Below are 19,336 nucleotides of genomic sequence, written 5' to 3' on the forward strand. Positions count from 1 at the left end.
GCGTTTTCAATTTCCGCTAACATAGCCTGTTATCGGAAAAGCCGAGATTCTATTTCATGCAGGGCTGGAGTTATTTCTGTGCTTCACTGCCCGCGCAGTTTTTAAAAAGCAGGGTTGAAATCGAATAATTTCTTGAGTAAATTTTCCAGCAGCATTTTCCTCTCTCAGTATCACGTCCGCGTAAGAATTACCCGAATGACCGGAATACTTGTCCGCGTGTCGATTGCGAACCGAATGGACCGTAACTAAATTTAAACGGCTTTCACTTCTGCATGAATAATTCATTATCTAGGAAAGAAACGGTTGCTGGAAATAACAATGGAGGAATACCTCTGGGATTCAGAACCGTGCCGTAGGTTGCGTTTAACTTCGTTTCACTCATATATAGATCTATTGCCGGATAGTTTTAAAATCGATTTAAAACGACGGAGAAGTCGAACGAACCGAAAGCAACTGGATGGGGAAAGTGTCAAATAAATTAAACATAACGAGAGAGTCGTTGTTATTTTTATCCGTGTTAGGGAGCGATAAACGATTCATGTGATAGATGCGACGAACTGCAATGAAAACCAATTAAAAGAAATTAATCACTTCTTTGTCCGCAGATAGCGGAATTGTCTCACAGCGTAAGTTCGCCAATGTCATTCAGGGTAGAATACAAAAGGGGAAGCACCGCGCCAGCCATGTTCCAGAGGCAAGTGCGGTTTCAAGTCGACATAAGTGCTATTTCAAAACAGCCCAGCGAGCCTCTTTTCGCCATCACCTTTACGCTACTCAGTGGTAAGCCTCACTCCAATATACGCAAAAAAATAAAATTTTCGTATCCGTGTAACGGTGTAGAAAATTGGTAAAGGAAAGAATTTATGTGTATTACGTTTATGTCCTGAACTCGCAACTTGTAAGGATCCAAGATCCGTGAAATTGTAAAACTTTTATGAATAACGGACAATGTACAGACTCATGTCCAATACCCATGTGACGGGGAGTGGTTTAAGTTCACCGTGTATTGGTGGAACTTCGTGTTATAACTCCGCAAGTACGTATACATATATGTATGTGTGTATATAATATACTAACATATCGAATTTATGGTCTTAAAAGGACCTATTTACTGAGAAAAAAATTCTCCCCTTTGGACAAATATTTAGCTCAATTTTAAAAGGTGTCGCTGGCCATTTGAAATTTCCCATTTAAATAACACACAAAAAAAATTTTTTTTTCATTAAAATATTTCTGCTTTTCTTCGACTTTCATGGCCAGTAAGTATGCAAATTTTTAAATCTAGAAAATCAACTCAGGGATCTTTTTTTAGAGAATTTAACGCCCTACAAGAATATGTGTTTAAAATTTTTCTCATCTCAAACGGTTCAACAGTTACTGGATATTTAATGAATAAAACATTTTTTGTGTGTTATTTAAATGGGAAATTTCAAATGGCCAGAGAAACCTTTTAAAATTGAGCTAAAAATTTGTCCAAAGGGGAGAATTTTTTTCTCAGTAAATAGGTATTTTTAAGACCATAGATTCGATGGGTTAGTTTTTTTGGCTCACCCTAATGTATAGTCTTAGGTACAAGTGCATAATACATTGCATACCCGCATGTTAGAATTCGTATTACATTAAAGATTTAGAGGACTTCTTCATGCAGTTTTATAATGGCATTATCGTTTGGCTCGTGTTTTTCGTGCATAAAATTGAGCTTTTGAATGCACGTGGAACAAGCTTAGAGGAAGCAAGGAAGCAAGGGATGCGGTTGCCTCCTCGAAACGCTGTTTGGCATTCGCCGTTTCTCGACTTTGGCTTTCTTCCAAGCGCAGCTAGATCGATTTTACGTTTATACGCGCATCGCGATCTCATATTTTTCAACAAGAGTTTCATCCTCGGTTAAATTACGATCACTGCATCCTGGTATCCATTCTGCGTATGAATCTCACCGGATGTTCCATCCGAACAATTTTACTTTTTTTCAAGTCGTTCGCAAATCTTCGTGAGAAAATAATTTTCTGCAATAGATGTAAGGAACGCTACGAAAGAAAAATATGGTGAAAATTGTCCTCCACTTTCGTTTAATGTCAAGATAAGCCATTGCGAATGTCGTCCTGGCCATAAAAATTGTCGAACCTATTTTATTCTGAATGGGTGAAACCGTCAAAGAAGGTTGAGACCATTAGCGAGAATTTTCTTCTCTGATAATCAGTGTAGATTAAAACAACATCGAGTTAAGGAATCATTGCACCGAGGCTTCTAACAATCGATCGGAACAAATTGACCATTCTCCTGCACCCCTGATGACCTGCAGAAAATTGAAGAGATATTCGTGTGATTAACAGGTAACATACGGAGATTCCGGAGGGTCTGCGAGCACATACAATCCCAAGTCTGCGCGCGAGGAATCGGTCTGGGAATTGGAGGTCAGAGCAGAGCAGCCCCACCGAGTCCAAGAACGTCGCGGAAATTCACTCAGGAAATGAGCGAAAGTTCGAGCTGCGGAAGTGATACCAGTGAAAGATTGTCCCTGAGTCCTCATCCCGCTACCAGACAGGTAGTGTGTTTCAGCAAGGTATCACGTCATCCATCATCATCACCGTCGCCCTCCTGTCCGTTAACGATAACATTGAGAGAGCAAAAGATATGAACAACGAGAGAAAAGTATAAATATTTTGCCAAATTTACGCAATTAACAAGTAACAACAAAGAAAGAAAAAAAAAAAGCTTTTCTTCGCGTGCATACAACGAGGTAAATTCTGCACCGTGTTGGTGCCGGTTGTATTTTAATGTGCGAGAAAAAAAAGGGTTCCGTTTGATATCGTTCGAGTTTTTTTCACACTCATCATCATCAACGAGCTGTTTCCGTCATTAGACCTGTCCTTAAGAAGGGCAAAATCGAATTTTAATGATCTTACCCCCCAAATTGGTTCGAAATAATTCAAAAAAAATGTACGAATTTTTAAAAATTTTTCCCTCCATATTTACCCACGCCTAGGAAGCCTTACTTTTTCCCATAAGAAAAGCATTGGTTTTTCGGGATTTTTAATCGTTTTTTTTTCTACTGCCGTAATTATCAGCTAAAAAATCGCAAATTCTCAGAAAATGTTGACAGTTATGTTACCTTTTTGTCCAATTTTATGGAATTCGATACTAACATTTTTGGGCTAGATCGATCACATCTTTATTCTCTAAAAACGCGGAAAAGAGTCGATCGATCTAGCCCAAAAATGCTTGTATCGAATTCCAAGAAATTGGACAAAAAGGTAACATTTTCTGAGAATTTGCGATTTTTTAGCTGATAATTACGGCAGTGGTAAAAAAACGATTAAAAATCCCGAAAAACCAATGCTTTTCTTATGGTAAAAAGTAAGGCTTCCTAGGCGTGGGTAAATATGGAGGGAAAATTTTTTAAAAATTCGGATATAATTTTTGAATTATTTCGAACCAATTTGGGGGGTAAGACCATTAAAATTCGATTTCGCCCTTCTTAAGGACAGGTCTATTCCGTCATCGTGGTATTACGTAACAGAGACCGCGACAGCTCGGCAAATTTTGTAGTAAAATTGAATACGTGTCAGATGTCGGGTGTGTGGAAATTAAAGGTGAATTTCTGACTCCTTTAGATCGATTCAGACATCGAATCGGACACGTCGGTGTTCGACGTGAAATCGCCAACGCGTGAAAACGGTCGGAGAAGCTCGACTTCGACGAACAACAACAACGCGTTGCCGGGGGAAGTGACCACTTCTCCTGGAAGTTCACCAAAGGCGGTAAGGAGTAACTCGGAGAGTCAGAATGCGGCGGAGAAAAAATGCGTGACTACGATGAGCGGCAGCAACATAGCGTGATACTACCAGAACTTCCAATTCCGGTTCGACCTTAGATCCAGTCTTAGAAATATGTGGAACAGCAGACAGGGATTTTGGTGAACGCGAAACGGCGACAGAAGGATCATCGGGAACCAGAAACCAGAAACCAGAAACCAAAAACCAGTCGGATGGGCCAACCAGGATGCTCGGAATGCGTTAGAAAAAGTCTAAGAAACTTTCAAACTCGTGACTAGGTGCCTGTTGTAAACGATTTATAGGTATATCCTATTCGGCAATTATATAGCTTACAATTAATGTACATGTAGTGTATAAAAGTCAGGCACTGTTCGACAATTCTTTCTTTGAATGAATACATTTTACTGTATCACTACCTCTCACTCGACATATCATGATGCATGTGCAGCGTAGGTACGACAAGGAGTACAAAACTGCGTAGGTACTCGGCACGAGCCCGATGCGTTCGATTCGAGTAGATCTGCGTTATGCATTATGCGCATTGAGGATCAGCAGAGATGCATTTATTTGATGATGATAGTTACTACGGTGCTTTGCCGGATGTGTTATATTTGACGAAAGGAAACGGCATCCTTTTAATATCTTCTTGTCAAATCTGTGAAAAAAACACCAAATACATAGGTATAATAATGAATACTTTTTTTCGACGTGGATAGAAAAAAGTAGAGGGAAAGAAAACACCTGTACTACGATCCATATTAACGGGACACCTCGTTTGATGGCCCGTTGTGCGTGGGTCGATCGATCGAGATTACATTCGATAAAATTCTATGCAAAGTCGAAGTTCGAAGAATGAAAAAAAAAAAAAAAAATACACAAACACGAGAAGATGAAAAATATCAGTGAATAATAAAACATGTAAAAACGAAAACTTTACTGCCAACATAGATGCGAGTGTTTATCCGCGGCGTGCTTTTAAAAATGGTATAGATGATCTAAGGAGTCGTGTTATACTTTTAGGATAGTTATTGCAAATGATAGCTAATAGTTCGTTTCAGTCGTTTCATGCGGTTACGCCAAGCTCAACCTAACACGATAACCAGACATGAATGAAATTTACACGCACCAGTAATAAAAACGGTGAATTAACAAACGAGTAAAACGATTCTCGCGGCGAAAGCAGTTTGATTAAAAAATGGTTAGGACTGATCTCAATTGGTATATAATACAACTAACATGATAGGTAGGTACACGATGTGAGGCAAAACAATTAAAAATAAGCTGTAGCGGAAAAGTAGGCGTTTTTGTGCAATAGTCAAACTTTTATTTTCGTTCTCCCCCCGCCATTCGATTTAAAAAGAATGGTTAAAAATCGAACATAAACATGAACAGAAACGATACAAATATATGTTCAATACGGCTTTTCTCATCCGGCTTTGCGTAAGCGTTGTGCAAAAGAAAAAAAAAAAAATACTGTCATTATTACTAATCATCAATTAGTATTTATATAATTCCTATAAATATATAAGTAGTATTTATATATTTAAGATATATTTTCTCAATAAACATATCTCATAAAAAAATAATTAATTAATTAATTAATTAATTGATAAATTAATTAATCAAAACAAAGAAGTGAATGCGGAAAGAGAAAAGAAAATTAACCCCGTTTCATATGGTATAGGTGTAAAAATATACAATAAAATCAACCGTCGTGATAATTTGTAAAAAAATTTATGTCGCTGATGAAATCGCGGGTAATAGTACAGAAGATTTTAATCCCAAAAAAATCAAAGTGAAGATATTTGAAATAAATTAAAAAGACCGAAAGCCAAGCGACATTATATATCCTACAAATAACTTCTTCGTGAATTTCTTCTGCACAATCACTCGTCCGGTTTGTGACAATACGATAATTCACAGGTTGGCGTGTATGTTCGACAGAATGCAGCAAAAACCAAAAAATATCGAAACAATCTCATTGCAAGATTATACTTGATAGCATCTCGTTTTATCGCTCAGGTTAGAATGCATATAGACGGCGTCTCGTTCCTATATAATAAAAACCAAAAATAAAACGAAATTTAAAATTATCATTAACAGTATCAAAGCTAAATCAATTTTAGCAACGACGGAAAAGTGTAGCACTGCGTTCAATCATAATTGTCAAAAAAGTGGTAAAAAACAAATAAAAAAAAAAAAAATCAAAAAAAAAAAAAATATATAAAGAAATGATGACAATGAAATTATCAGTTTCCGCGGACCTAATTTTCTCGCGATTGCACTTGCGATGCAGTTTTTTCGATTCCAATTTTTTGCGTAGATATATTTACGGATTCGACAAACGGCTCCTGTACACAATAAGCGTGCAGCACTTTTTCCGTATGAAAATAATCGTATATAGACTAAACTAATAACTGTAATTTACCAATAATCGTGTAAGATTACGTATAAATAAACAAGTTGCGGTGAAGTATGTCGGGCTTTGCAATATACGTTTACTAATATACTTACTACTGATCGTGAATTAAGGAAGCGAAACAAAATTATGAAAGGGATCGAATAAATAGATGAGAGATAAACGAATCGGAATAGCGTAACGATCGCGTATATATACATATATATATATACATAACAACATAATAATAACTTATGAGACTAGGCATAAGCTTGCGGTTATCTACTTATACTAGCGGATAATTATATAAATACATTGTATAAGTATGATAAGTATATAATAATAATAATATTAATAACAATAACAATAATAATAAAACAAATTACCGGCCATGTTAAACTAGGATTTTATATCAAGCAAAAGTATAAAAAAAAAAAAAAAAAACTTAAGGTACGAAAAGTAAACATTTTCAAAATTTTAAGACCGATTTAATTTTGTCTGATAAGTAGGTACCTATTTATATTTCAGAGCGTAGTTATACATATTTATATTATCGTCATCATAAAGTCTAGTCGTATGTTTGATATTATACATGATGCATATTTGAAAGAATATTTATTTACGATATTAGTAACGTGATTCGATTGTGTTTTTTTTTTTTTTTTTTGTTATATATTATTGTCGTTCAATGATCGATCTATCTTTACCTTACAATCTCTATACAACGCCATCCGTAGTTATTGAACAGATTTTTTTTCATCCAACTTTTTTTGTTGCTAGGTTCGTGATTTTATCGCGCGTATAATGTGTATTTTATAATTTGAAATTGATTTGTCATCTGGATACATCATTGAGGCATTATATATAGGTAGTAGACAATTTTTATACAATTCTTAAACAATTTTACAACAATTTGTTCAGCGCGCGTTCTTGTTGACGTTTTGTTATTGGCAATTAATATTTCACAAATATTATACAGCCATTGTCTATATATAATATAAAGAATCTGGTAACATATACGTGATAAATTTTCGAGAAAAAAAGGATATGTTAATTATTGTGAAAGATCTCTTGTATCGCTTGATGTTTAAATAATTTATTATTGTGCTTCTAATATATTTATTAATTGATTGATAACTGAATTACTCTGCGCGTATATATATATATTATATATACACACCTTATATACATTATATTATACAAATATAAACGTTCGGATCGAGATAAAATATTCAAAAATTTTATTATAAATTTGTTTAGATGATATTTTATCTTCATCTTCGCGGCGAGTCTCACGGTAATTTTAATTATATAAACATGTAATAATAGGTAGTCAAGGTTTTTGTAAGCGTGCTTTGTGAACTATTACGTTGGTCGTTATATAGGTAAATAAATTAGGTATACCACATGATTATTCAATTATTATTAACGAAGAAGAAGAAATACTTATACGTTTCCTTTCCACTAGGTCCGATATTTATGTCGCGTTATTTTGTTTCACACGATGCGTACACAAATAAGTTGCAAAGTAGAACAAAAATCATTAAGGTAAGAGTACGAGTTATTGACACGTTTAGACCCAATTATTGAACCTTTTATTCAGCAAAATTATAAATTGAGGGCACAAATTATGAACTTCTCGATGATTAAAACCAATTGCTAGAGGGTTAAACACTGCAAATGTATTTTTTTGGTAATTTTAGAACCAAGGATCCAAACAGTTACAACCAAAACAGATCAATAATTGGGACATGGTCAATAACTGGTACACTTACTTTAATAATTACGTACTAGGAGTACATGAAAATCGGATTAATTTTCTCCGCCCTAATAAGCCGTAATGTATAATTTTTTCTCCCAACAAGACTTCAAGCATGCAAATTGACCGAATTAAATTTCTTTGAATTTATAAACCTTGGCAGCTAACCAATATCATTTACTAATTGAACTAATTTCTCCGAGGAATTCTTCATGTAACTCCAATAAGCGATACCTACGTTATCCATTATTCGCTGTAATTAAAGTTTTTGTAAAACTGATGCGAAAATTAGTTAGTTAATTCTTGTACATTGTTATCACATCTGTGCTACTGATACAAAAATTTTGTAATACAAGCTTGAGCTTTGTACCATACTAACCGCTGCTAAATTTTCTCTTAGGTACGATCAACGATGTTGTTTTCGAAATTAAGGTAATAACTATAAAGCGACGTTACGGTTTCGCGCTCCGTCCTTCTGGCAAGCCGATAAGCAGAAAAATTAACATTCTCGAGGAAAAGTTTATCTACAATTACAGAGCTTTCTACTCGATTATCGGCAACGGCGCATGAAAATCTTGTAATCTTTTAGAGACTGCTTACATAGAAAAAAAAAAGAAGAGAGAAAAAGAATAAAAACAATTGCGGACGAAATGAAACTGAGAGTGTTGAATATACATAACAGAGTAATCCTCTCAACTGCGGGTAGTTTTGTATTGATTTCTTATCTATAAGGACATACATTTTTTTATCGTTTCACAATAAGTTGTTATTAACGTTCGATTTATGTGTCGAAGTGAGGGTCGATATGCAGTGAACAGTTAATGCATTGCGAATTCAAGATTCACGACCACCGATAACCTCTAGGTAGTGAATATTAATAATTATATTAAATACATTATATATACGTATACATAAATAGTATACATATATATGTATATGTATATTATCAGTTTTCATGAAAACTGTAACATATTTGTTGATGGCCAATATCAAATATGTATAAAAAAAATAATGATATTATTAACAATAATAATAATGCGACATTAATAATTAAAAAATCTGTCTACTGATTAATTACAACCGACCTTATTTACTGTTAGCAGAATTTTTTCAGCGTCGTAGACTGAGGAATGGTGAAAAGCGATAATCGTTGTGCGCTTACTGCCCCTGAGATGTTCCAAGGGTAGAGTTGAGAATTTATTGCGGAACATCAGAGAGTTACCGATTTCGACATGATGCTGGCTGCATTCACCTTCCGAGTAACACAGTCTTCGCAAAGCTGAACCCAAGCCATTACTTCGCCTGTGTGTACTTACATACTTGTCGGCGACACAAGGAATTAATAATGAGAATGAACGTCTTCCAAAATTCGTAGCAAAACAGTGATTTAATTAGAGTATAGGTACGCGAGAGAAGAATATATACATAGATCATAAATAATAATAGATAAAATGTAATAATGATGCAGAGACCAAAAAGTATATATGTATATGCGGTCCATATGATATTAATATATATGATTCATTTATGATAAATACGTGATACACACTATAAATTTCATAATTTTCTATGAGCCAAACCAGATTATCTACAATAATACGGCTATAAATGAAAATTGAAGAATTATTCATTTCGAAATGGCATTCTATTCGACACGTGCTCGATGTATTCCATGACATTAATATTCATAATTATTCCAGCAACTCTTCATTTGCTCTCTCGATCTTGAATTTTCGTAGGCATAGAATCGAAACGCTGTTTTAGCTAGTCGCAAGTGGAGTATCTACGTTGGGTAGAGAAGCAGAATTGTTTTTCAAAAAGTGTTCGCATGGAAATTTGAGTTTGAGAATTCGATTATCGATAGTCAAGAGCGCTAGAAATATCGATACGCTATATTTCGAGATTAAGATAACGATCGAATCGCTCGTTCGAATTTTGAACATTCTCAATGAATGATTTTCAACTTGTAAGATAGCAAGGTTAACTTTTATATGTAAAAATAGAAATAAAATTTGAAAGAAAATGCCAAAACGGATGTGTGAATTCGACGACGATTTAGCGCCACAGTCTAAAATTCACGTAGGGCAAAGAGAAGTCGATAACGGAGTGGAAAAAGAAACTCATATGAAAAAAGTCTATGGTAAGGAGGTTATGTTCGTCATTTGTTTATATTCAATCTTGACGACCAACAGATGCGGTTTTTCGTTCAACTACAGTAGGTTAGAGACACAAGAACGTAGATTCGCGGTTTTTGCAAATGTTCGTGAAAATCAAACTACTGCTGTGATGAAGTCTACGAATCATTGCTGTCTTAACCATTGCCTAGTTTAAATTTAATTTATTTTTTTCATAATCAACCCAAGAATCATATCAATTTTAAATCGTCACATCGTTTGGATTAATTTTTTTCCAAATCTAGTTGCTAGTCATATTTTTCTAAACTTGTTTCTTTTGTAGACCGAACTTTGGATTTGTTAATGACAGGAGCCAGGGAATTATCGCAGAAAATGAATAAATCTATCGACTTGGACCTGACAGATCCTGTTCAGTCAGTGATTGTGCCAGCAGCTAAGTCAACTCCGCAGCAAAACTTTAAACAGATGTTTCTCAACAACAAATTACAGCTCGAGACTAAGGGTGAATGTGCAAAGGTATATAATGGTTAATAAGAAGAAGCTTACAGAATAGCTTTAAAAACTTGCATTGAAAAGAGAACTAACTTGTCGTTGATGTTTCCATTTTCCAGACTGTGCCAATCGGCATCTGCGGCTGTTGCCGAGTCATCGATGATTATGGATCGCACAACTGTTACTACTGCGAGAAGGTCTTGTGCTCCTCCTGTCTAGCCCAATGCGTCAAATGCTTGGAAAGCTTTTGTCAAAATTGCTCAATAATTGCGTACGTTTTGGTTTTTTTGTGAATACATTTGATTTTCATGTAACCATTGTTGGTCGCAGAATATCGAGCGGTTTTGACCATACATTGAGCATAGAGAATGGTAAAAAAAGAAGCAAAGCAAACAAATTGTGAAATTATAGATGATAGAATTTATAGATCAAAGTTTATTCAGTCAAATTCCAAGGAAACAATATCTCTTGGCATGAAAGTAAAAGAGGAAATTGTAATCAAATTCAACATGGATAACTCAAGTTGTATTCGAAAAATATTTATTTCAATATTTTTACATAGATAAGTGTAATTTGCCTTTTACCTCACTAGCTTCATCAAATTAGTGAATCCAGTTTCATACATACCTATATTTGCTGGCTTCCTTTCCAGATATGACACCCGAGAGTACAACATCTGCTTGAACTGCTATCAATGAACCGGCGTTATAAAGTTTGTGAAAAAATGCACTCATTTAAGTGTTAATTCTAATTATTTATGATGTATTATTATTTTGTACGTATTTTAATGGTTTTGTATATTTGTACATAAAGTTTGAATGGCATTTTTAATGTATGCAAACCACTGTTCAACAAAATGTTATCGTTTTAAATATAATGTGCTTAATTTTGCATCAAGTGTTTTGTACTTGGAATTTTTCCTACATTTCCTTGGCGATAAATAATTTACAAGTGTAAGCAAACTAGTTGAAAATAAAATCGAAAAATTCAGCCGTACTACGATAAAACGCTGAAGAGTGATTTTTAAAAAAGGTATTCATAAATAAATTAAAGTATACGATCTTTAATGCAAATCGCGCGACTCGATCGAAAAGCAGGAAACTCAGTGACGAATACCTTCGAGCATATACTACTGGAGGTAGCTATTCATCCCCTCAATTTCGCGGAAACTGCTGCCAAAGTGATGAGAGAGAGAGATATATAATTATATTGGGGTTACGCTGTCTCCCTCACTCAATCGCGTGTGAAGCGAGACAGATTATAACGGACATACCTACCTCTCTCTCTCACTCACAATTTCTGTACACGTTTGTTGTTTACTTTCAATCGCCTACACTCGTTTGTTTGTAATTTCGAATTGTGTGATGAAAAACGGTATTTACGTTCGATACACACTATTCATACTCATTCAACGATTCGAAGTTAAATGACAATGCCACGATGCGGAACTACATTTAGAAGGCGATATTGTTCAATAGAAATCAGACATAATTGACATATCAAATAGCTCGGGATTGAATAACTCGAATTATAGCGAGCGGATTCGGAACTACATCACAGATCCAGTGTCTGAGATATTTCAAAATATCCTCCCACAATTCCGAGCGCTTTCCGAACGCCGCATTATTCGTAAACGCGGAAGTGATATCGCAGATCGTTTTCTGCCTTCTGCCGCACGTTTCTGAACGAATGATTAATGCATCTAAGGACATGTAATGTTTTCGACGAGTCCCCAGCAATGATTGCTTCATGAGTTTGACTATACCTATATTAATAACGGTTCGAAAATCGTTGCCATTTACTTTTCGACTTATCCTATGAAGTTTGCACCGAGTTATAGCAATGAGAAGTACGGAGGTGAGCGGGATCCACTCTTTCTTATTCTTATATTTTTTTACACCGATCAAATGTGCACAAACTAAATATATTAAGATTCCCATGGAACGTATTTTTAACAGATTAAATAGTCACGATCATCAAAATCCTCGAAAGTATTCTCGGTGATGAATAGCCGACAAAGACAGACTTGCTATAAAAATGACAACTACTTTGAAAGTTTAGAAGATCGCATTTTGGAAAGTTCTGGCAATAAAACAAAACGATACGTTGAAATCAATTGTACACTCATCTGGTGGAAATAAAATCGAGACTAGGCGAAGGAAGACAAATCATAGTCCTATGATAAAAAGTGTTTTGAAAGTATCGAATCTAAACTCTGTTCGAGCGTCGACACTTCAACATAAGAGTAAATAAGAAAAAGGAATAATTATTGAAGCTGATGAAAGCCTTTCAGAAACTTTGATCAACTTCGAACAAAGTTTCAATGATAAATTTGAAGATAATAAAAAATACGAGGTCCAATTGAACTGCCACACGAAATGAAGGGACAATTCAGTAAAGTGTCGGAAATTCTGAGGAATGCAGTAATTCCAGAGAAGAATTATCACAGAAAAAGATATTGTTGTAAACCGTGCAAGAATGAGCATGTGAAACATAGTCACGGGCTATGACATCGCCGCGTAGTAAAAGCAAATTATTGCTATTTTCGTATCAAGAGCGTGAAGTGTTATGTCCGTGATGGGAAAAATATTTTTCGTCCTACGTAGGCGTGAGACGGAATTTTACATCAAACGAAAATCACACTAATGCTGAACAGGATGAAGCATTAGAAAAAGGAATCTGCTCCTATTATTATTAATAAAAGAATTAAAGATTAATTTGATAATATTAAGAATCAACCAGAGTGGCCGCCATCTTTGTTAGTCGACGGCAGAGTCGACTGGCAGTCAACGTAAGAACTTTCGCGATCAGGAGCGTACATATGTGCAAAATCATTTACGGTGCCTATAGGATCTGAAATTTCTGGAATTTTTTTTTTTTTACGAGAACATCAATTCTTTGGTAGCAAAGACCGATTCTGTTGTAATGAAGTGTATTTTTTTGCTTTTATTTTTGTGTTGTATTCTGGAACAGAAAATTACTTCATATCTAATCAACGTATGTAACAGCCCGATTAATACGCAAGAATAAGTCAACAACAAACTTGTTGATCATTCGTAGTAATATTTTCTGACACAGAGATATGTTCTCATTCTACATAATAGTGTATACAATGTAGCCTTACAATGGTCTATAAAAAGAATAGGATTAGCTAATAGATCCATCAATATTTTGAAGTAGTACAGAAGTACGCATTTATGTTTGTATCGAAGTATACAGGATAATTACTTGCTACTTTTTTTTATTCCACTACATTTCTTGCAGAGATTACAGTCTTTTTCATAATTTACAATTGAAAATAAATCTTACGATCGTCGCCATATCATAGTTACAAAAATTTGGAAAAATGTTTTCAAAAATAGTTCATAAAAAATATCGTATATCATTAGGGTGGTCCTTAAAAAGCTTAATGTCTTAAAAAGGTCTCTCTCCAGATCGGAACCAAAAAAAATTAACAGAACTCTTTGAATATTGGAGGTAAACAAAAACTCTCGGCGACGATGATCAATCGCCAACTTCGAGTGATGACTAATGAGTGCGAATTGAGAATCATGACCGATTGATTTGAAAATTTGTCAAAGAAGACTTACGTTTAATTACTTAGTAAACCTTACGGCCGATACGTCAATTTTGCTTTTACTTTATTGATCTTCGACACCGAGAAACACTACACCTAATTTTAAGATAAGGTCAAGAAATCAATCAACATTGCTAAAATAAGTATCCCCAACATTCGTTAGAAAGTCTGACAATAACATACTATCTGTAGTCGTAAGCATGCAGAACAATGAATAATGTACTTCAAAATAATTTGTCAATTGCGAGTTATTCAAAAATGATATGCATTCCATATAGTCACTACGGCAATCTACCAAATTATAATAAATATAGATTGTTCCACATGTTTTGTTCGAATTACTTACCTGAATCGCACGTTCAGCGTCGAGTCTTCATATCGGTCACAAGTTAAAGATGAATTGCTCGACACCATTGGACTGTTTCTGATTTTCAGTCACTTTCAGTGCCGTTCGCGGTGGCTCAACCCGCTCACGATATGTGCGTGTAATGTATTACACGATGTATGCATCGGTGTACATACCTATGCAGTGGACGGGGTTCAGGGAAATTGGCATGAGTCTCCATGGAAATTGCGCTTGGCTCTGGCTCGGCCTCGCCGGTTTAGCGGCGAGTCGAAAAGTTAATGGTGGCGCCATCTTGTATCACTGAATTTTGGCGGGGTAAAATATCAGTATATAGAGCTTGAACAACAACGGAGTTGAAATTAACTTATTCGCGCTGCTGTTTTGTTGTGGGTGAAATAAATTCCAGGTGTATCTAAATGCCGTGAATCGTTAAATAATCGAAATGTTATCGCAGTCGTTTCAGCGGCAGCCATGTTAACGTTGCGAGTGTGTGAATACGTGTGTCAGCTTGTCAACGAAATGTTTATAATAATTTTTTTCGTTATTTTCGATTTAACTGTGATCTGCCACTGCTATTTCACCAACAACAATTTTGAATAAGGAATCATTTTGTCACGAAACATTTGAAAATTATTCTCCCTGCATCGAGAATTCATCCCGCGAAATTCACTTGTATTGTGCCCACATCCGGTAGTGTCAAAAAAAAAAAATACATCACAATGGTTGACTCTTTAAGACTAACATGCAGCAAATTTTCCTGAAGATAGTCCATCTCCTAAAATTTCTGTGCGTCTGAAAAATTATACTGAATTTATAAGTTTGAATACCTTCAAAGATGACCCTAGTTACAATAGAACAGAGTCCTGTACCGGTAACACAAGTAACACCAAATTTACCCAGTAACACTTCTCCAGTTAATGAAAAGTATAAGATTGCAACAGCTCCCTGTAAGTACTTCATTACAATAAATAGTGACTCGGATGAAACTTTGAGTAATATTGAATCAGTTCCCAATAGTCCAGGGAAAGAAAATTCGCAAACTTCAGTTAGAAGCTATTCCAGTTCAACTAATAACCATCAAAAGGATAAGTATCCTCGAAGCAAATCACCCAAAAGAGATAAGAGCCCAATGGCTTGTGAAATTTATAGATGCATGAATATTGAAAACACAGAGGGTGATCAAAGTAATGAATTGGTAACTGGCAGCATTAATAAACGCCAGAGAATAGACATTGGTAGTACCTTAATTTGTAATGACAAGAAAACAGAACCTCGACCTCAATATTACATGGAAGACTCCTCAGCTCAAGACCCTTTTGTACTAGCTGAAGTCATTAAAAAAAATATAGGAGGTATTAGACATAACATAATTCCTGAGAGTCCACAAGAAGTGCCATGGCTCAGACATTACGAAAGACCACGTGCCATTCATCTAGTCTCAGCCAAGAATACTAGCCAGTTTGAAGATAAAGGAAAGGAAAATTTACGACAAAACCAAAGCTTATCCTGCGCACAGAAGAAAAATTATGAGACAATTAAGAAGCCTACTAATGTTATAACCGCGGGTGATACAGCTCAACCCGATTCTTATGCTGCAGGACACTTGTTGAGAAGTCGACATGAAAAACAACCAAAACCAGTTACCCGGACACTTGGTAAACGGGGGAGGCCACGAAAGCGGAATTGTCAAATGTCTGGTCCATCTTCAAAAACAAAGAAAAAAACGCAGGATACAACTTCTAATACACCATTCAATTCGGAACAAATATCAGCAGCTAGTGATGGTGAACCAGGAGTGAACAACAGTACAAATAGGCCATCTGGCAATGGATTAACACTAAATGGTCATGCTTTGAGTATATGGGAATTGCAGACTCTATTTTTTAAATTCTTGCAACACGGGCATTTTAGAGTTGATCCTGAGCAACCACTGATCGTTACGTTCAATAATGATGAAAATAAAAATTTTGCTGCAAGAATGCAATGTTACGATCCCAAGGGGTATCACACGCAACCTTGTAACACAGATGTGACGAATAATCCTGAAAGCCAAGAAAATCCATATTCACACCGACACTTTTCAACTAACAATGATGTTAGCAGACATCATTCGAAGAATAATGGATGGCCAAATGACAGAAATCGTTGGAATTGTAATAGCGAACTCCCTACTTATACAAATCCAATATCGAATTACATGCAATCTCAACGCTCTTCACCTTCATATTACCACCAAAACTTGTATAACAACAGTGCAAACCTAATGGGTGACAACCTTAATAGTGACCATGGATATGTGAATTCGAATAACCTGATGAACAATGCTTTGAATCTCCTACCAACTACCAGTAACATTAATACTAACATCAATTTTAATCAGAATAATCAACGTCAATATGAGAAACCAGTAAATAGCCAAGAGATGGATTTGTCAACGATAAATAAAAATGCAATGTTGAACAACTGCACAAACTCGGTTCCTAGTATCTCTGTAAATAATCTGAGTCCCGACTGGAGATCCGACAACACCAATGGAGTTGTATCAAATACGGACTCGATGAACTTTTTGAGTGAGGTGAGCCACACATTAGAAGATAGCACAAGCCTGAACAATTTTATGCACAGTCAAAATTCACCGAACAGTGTATCAGATTCTTGGACGAATAGGACGAATGATATGCTCAACATTAATAGATATTCAACATTTCCCCCATGGCAAGGATCATTTCCAATGTACAGCTCGTACTTGAATAACGCTGACCCTTATTACAAGAATATGTTCAACCCATGCAACACTCTAATGGCACTTGATCTCCCAAATTACCCTTACCAATATACTATGGAGAATAATTTAACTCAATGGATGCAAAATATTACTCCAGGTGATACTGGCAATTCTGCATTCAATGCTCCAAGTTCTCAATATCCTCGTATGAACTATGGATTCTCGGAAGTAAATCCGATGAATCAAGGAATAAACCTATCACTGTCAAGTGAAGCCACAGTTAACACCCTGGTTTCTGAAACGAGGTTCACAGATCCTGATGAGACAAATTCAGGAATGGAACATAGAAATGCATCGAAGCATAATAGTATGGAATTGAAGAATAACAGTTATCAAAAAGTTGAGTCAAGTGTTAATAACGAGATGCAAAAAAGTGCCAGAGGTTATAGCGAGCCCATATGTGTGCCGTATTCAATGGGATATAAAAATGACATACAAAGTCGTGATATTTATGATATTGATGCAGCAAATGTTGTTGACCATGATATTGATATCTTGGGAGAACAAAATCTACCTCCAATTCAGGATTATGTTAGCCGGGCGCTAGATAATTGTGAAGGCTACTTTAATCAGGCTTACAGAGCCAGCGATTCTTCAAACTCCAGGACTCTCACTGACCGATGGAATAATACAGAAACAGAATTGACCAAGTTACGACAGGAGCTGGCTGATTTTACCAAGCAATATTCCGAAAATCAGACAAGATCTGCATCATCAATTCTACATGATGACGGTGAGTATTGATGTGGCATTTTTACTTGCAACAATTGAGAGATATTTCAGTTCTTGCAAAAACTAATTTTGAAACAGCCTATATTCGAAAAATTAATTTTCTTATTTCAGTTTACAACTACATGATAATGCAAAACCTGAAAACGACTCAATACGAATCAACCAAAACAAGTACAAACAATAGTTTTAACTATTAGTTATCTATATATTTTTATACTAAGAACACCGTTTTAAAATTGTTCTATGATATGTTCAATCATCATATACCAGTGGTACCCTAATCACACAGAAAAGGACAGTGAGTTTTTATGGTTTATGTTAGAGTCGTTAAAGTGTCTGAAAAGCTTAAGTACCTATCAATTTTGCTCGTTTTAACATGCAGTAAATATTTTGATATCCGACTGGTTTAATTCTATTTCATTATATGACATCGCTTTATATATCTGATCATACCGTGTAATGATAACATTGTGCACTCAAATGCGATGTACATTAAATCCAGCAAAAATTTTATCAAACAGAAGCTCGTCGAATGAATCATAATATTCATTGAGTATTTAATGTACACGCAAATGAAGCACAATCATCTCATGAATTATAAAGTGATTAGTTAGGAATAATAATCAGTCAGTAATTTGAAAATTTGCTAAGCCATTCATTCACTCGTGTTAATTTAAAAATGAATGGCGTCGACCTTTAATTTTAATTTGAATAACTTAAATTCAGAAACAGCAAAATGTTGATAGTATTATCACTATTACCATTCAAATTTTGCAATTCGAATAAAGTGTCGATTTAAAATTATGCATAATTCAAAGACGTGTTTCCTACTAGTGCTTAATATTGTATTTAGACCAGATGTTACTCACCTTGTTGAAATATGTATGCGTAGTATTAGTGCCAACAATTTTATCTATGAGAGAAAAAAGCTAATATTTATTTTATTATTTTAGTAAATACTTTCAAAAATGTTCAAGAGATAGTTGACTATTATGTTCAACAAAAGTTAAAGGTGTTATTGTACTTGTTTCCGAATGTTATTCAAATTTCAACAATTTTATATTTTGTTATATTCAAAAAGCTCATCATTACACCAATGCTCAGCTTGACGAAAATTGATACTAAAGTTTTATCATCTTTTGTTATAGTTTTATATTTGTTTAAATATTTTTATATAATATAAACTGATATTTTTCTCTTACTATTAACAACCTTAACATTTGTTTTTATGTTCTTTTTCTTATCACCATTAGATATTAAGTGTAATGTCACACTTGAGTAAAATGCATGTATTTTACATTGTTAAAGTTTTGTATCGCTTATATCTTAAAAAAATAAA

General features: G+C 34.9%; 3 protein-coding genes across 6 annotated transcripts in view; all 3 read left to right on the forward strand.

Moving 5' to 3' along the window:
* sff (sugar-free frosting) overlaps positions 1–8,547 on the forward strand; it is a 33,917-nt gene extending 25,370 nt beyond the window's left edge. The window contains exons 11-13 of one of the 2 annotated variants that reach the window (XM_046621053.2): positions 606–780; positions 2,331–2,560; positions 3,612–8,547. In XM_046621053.2, the coding sequence (XP_046477009.1) occupies positions 606–780; positions 2,331–2,560; positions 3,612–3,836 (630 nt within the window). In that variant the 3' untranslated portion in view covers positions 3,837–8,547. The remainder of the gene's footprint in view (positions 1–605; positions 781–2,330; positions 2,561–3,611) is intronic. The other variant, XM_046621055.2, reaches the window with a different exon arrangement.
* Positions 8,548–9,705: 1,158 nt separating this feature from the next.
* On the forward strand, positions 9,706–11,435 carry LOC124216883 (apoptosis regulatory protein Siva). 3 transcript variants are annotated; one of them, XM_046621952.2, is made up of 4 exons: positions 9,706–10,070; positions 10,415–10,581; positions 10,677–10,828; positions 11,210–11,434. In XM_046621952.2, the coding sequence occupies exons 1-4, from the start codon at positions 9,953–9,955 to the stop codon at positions 11,253–11,255; spliced, it is 483 nt and encodes a 160-aa protein (XP_046477908.1). In that variant the 5' UTR covers positions 9,706–9,952; the 3' UTR covers positions 11,256–11,434. The 3 variants fall into 3 exon arrangements, with proteins under 3 accessions (XP_046477908.1, XP_046477909.1, XP_046477907.1); XM_046621953.2 differs by having other exon boundaries at positions 9,708–10,070; positions 10,388–10,581; positions 10,677–10,754; positions 11,210–11,435; XM_046621951.2 differs by having other exon boundaries at positions 9,712–10,070; positions 10,388–10,581; positions 11,210–11,431.
* Positions 11,436–15,156: 3,721 nt separating this feature from the next.
* On the forward strand, positions 15,157–19,316 carry LOC124215954 (asparagine-rich protein-like). Its single transcript, XM_046619924.2, has 2 exons — positions 15,157–17,998; positions 18,109–19,316. The coding sequence occupies exons 1-2, from the start codon at positions 15,316–15,318 to the stop codon at positions 18,192–18,194; spliced, it is 2,769 nt and encodes a 922-aa protein (XP_046475880.1). The 5' UTR covers positions 15,157–15,315; the 3' UTR covers positions 18,195–19,316.
* The last annotated feature ends 20 nt before the right edge of the window (positions 19,317–19,336 follow it).

The sequence above is a fragment of the Neodiprion pinetum genome, chromosome 4 (assembly GCF_021155775.2).
Source record: "Neodiprion pinetum isolate iyNeoPine1 chromosome 4, iyNeoPine1.2, whole genome shotgun sequence".
Lineage (NCBI taxonomy): Eukaryota > Metazoa > Arthropoda > Insecta > Hymenoptera > Diprionidae > Neodiprion > Neodiprion pinetum.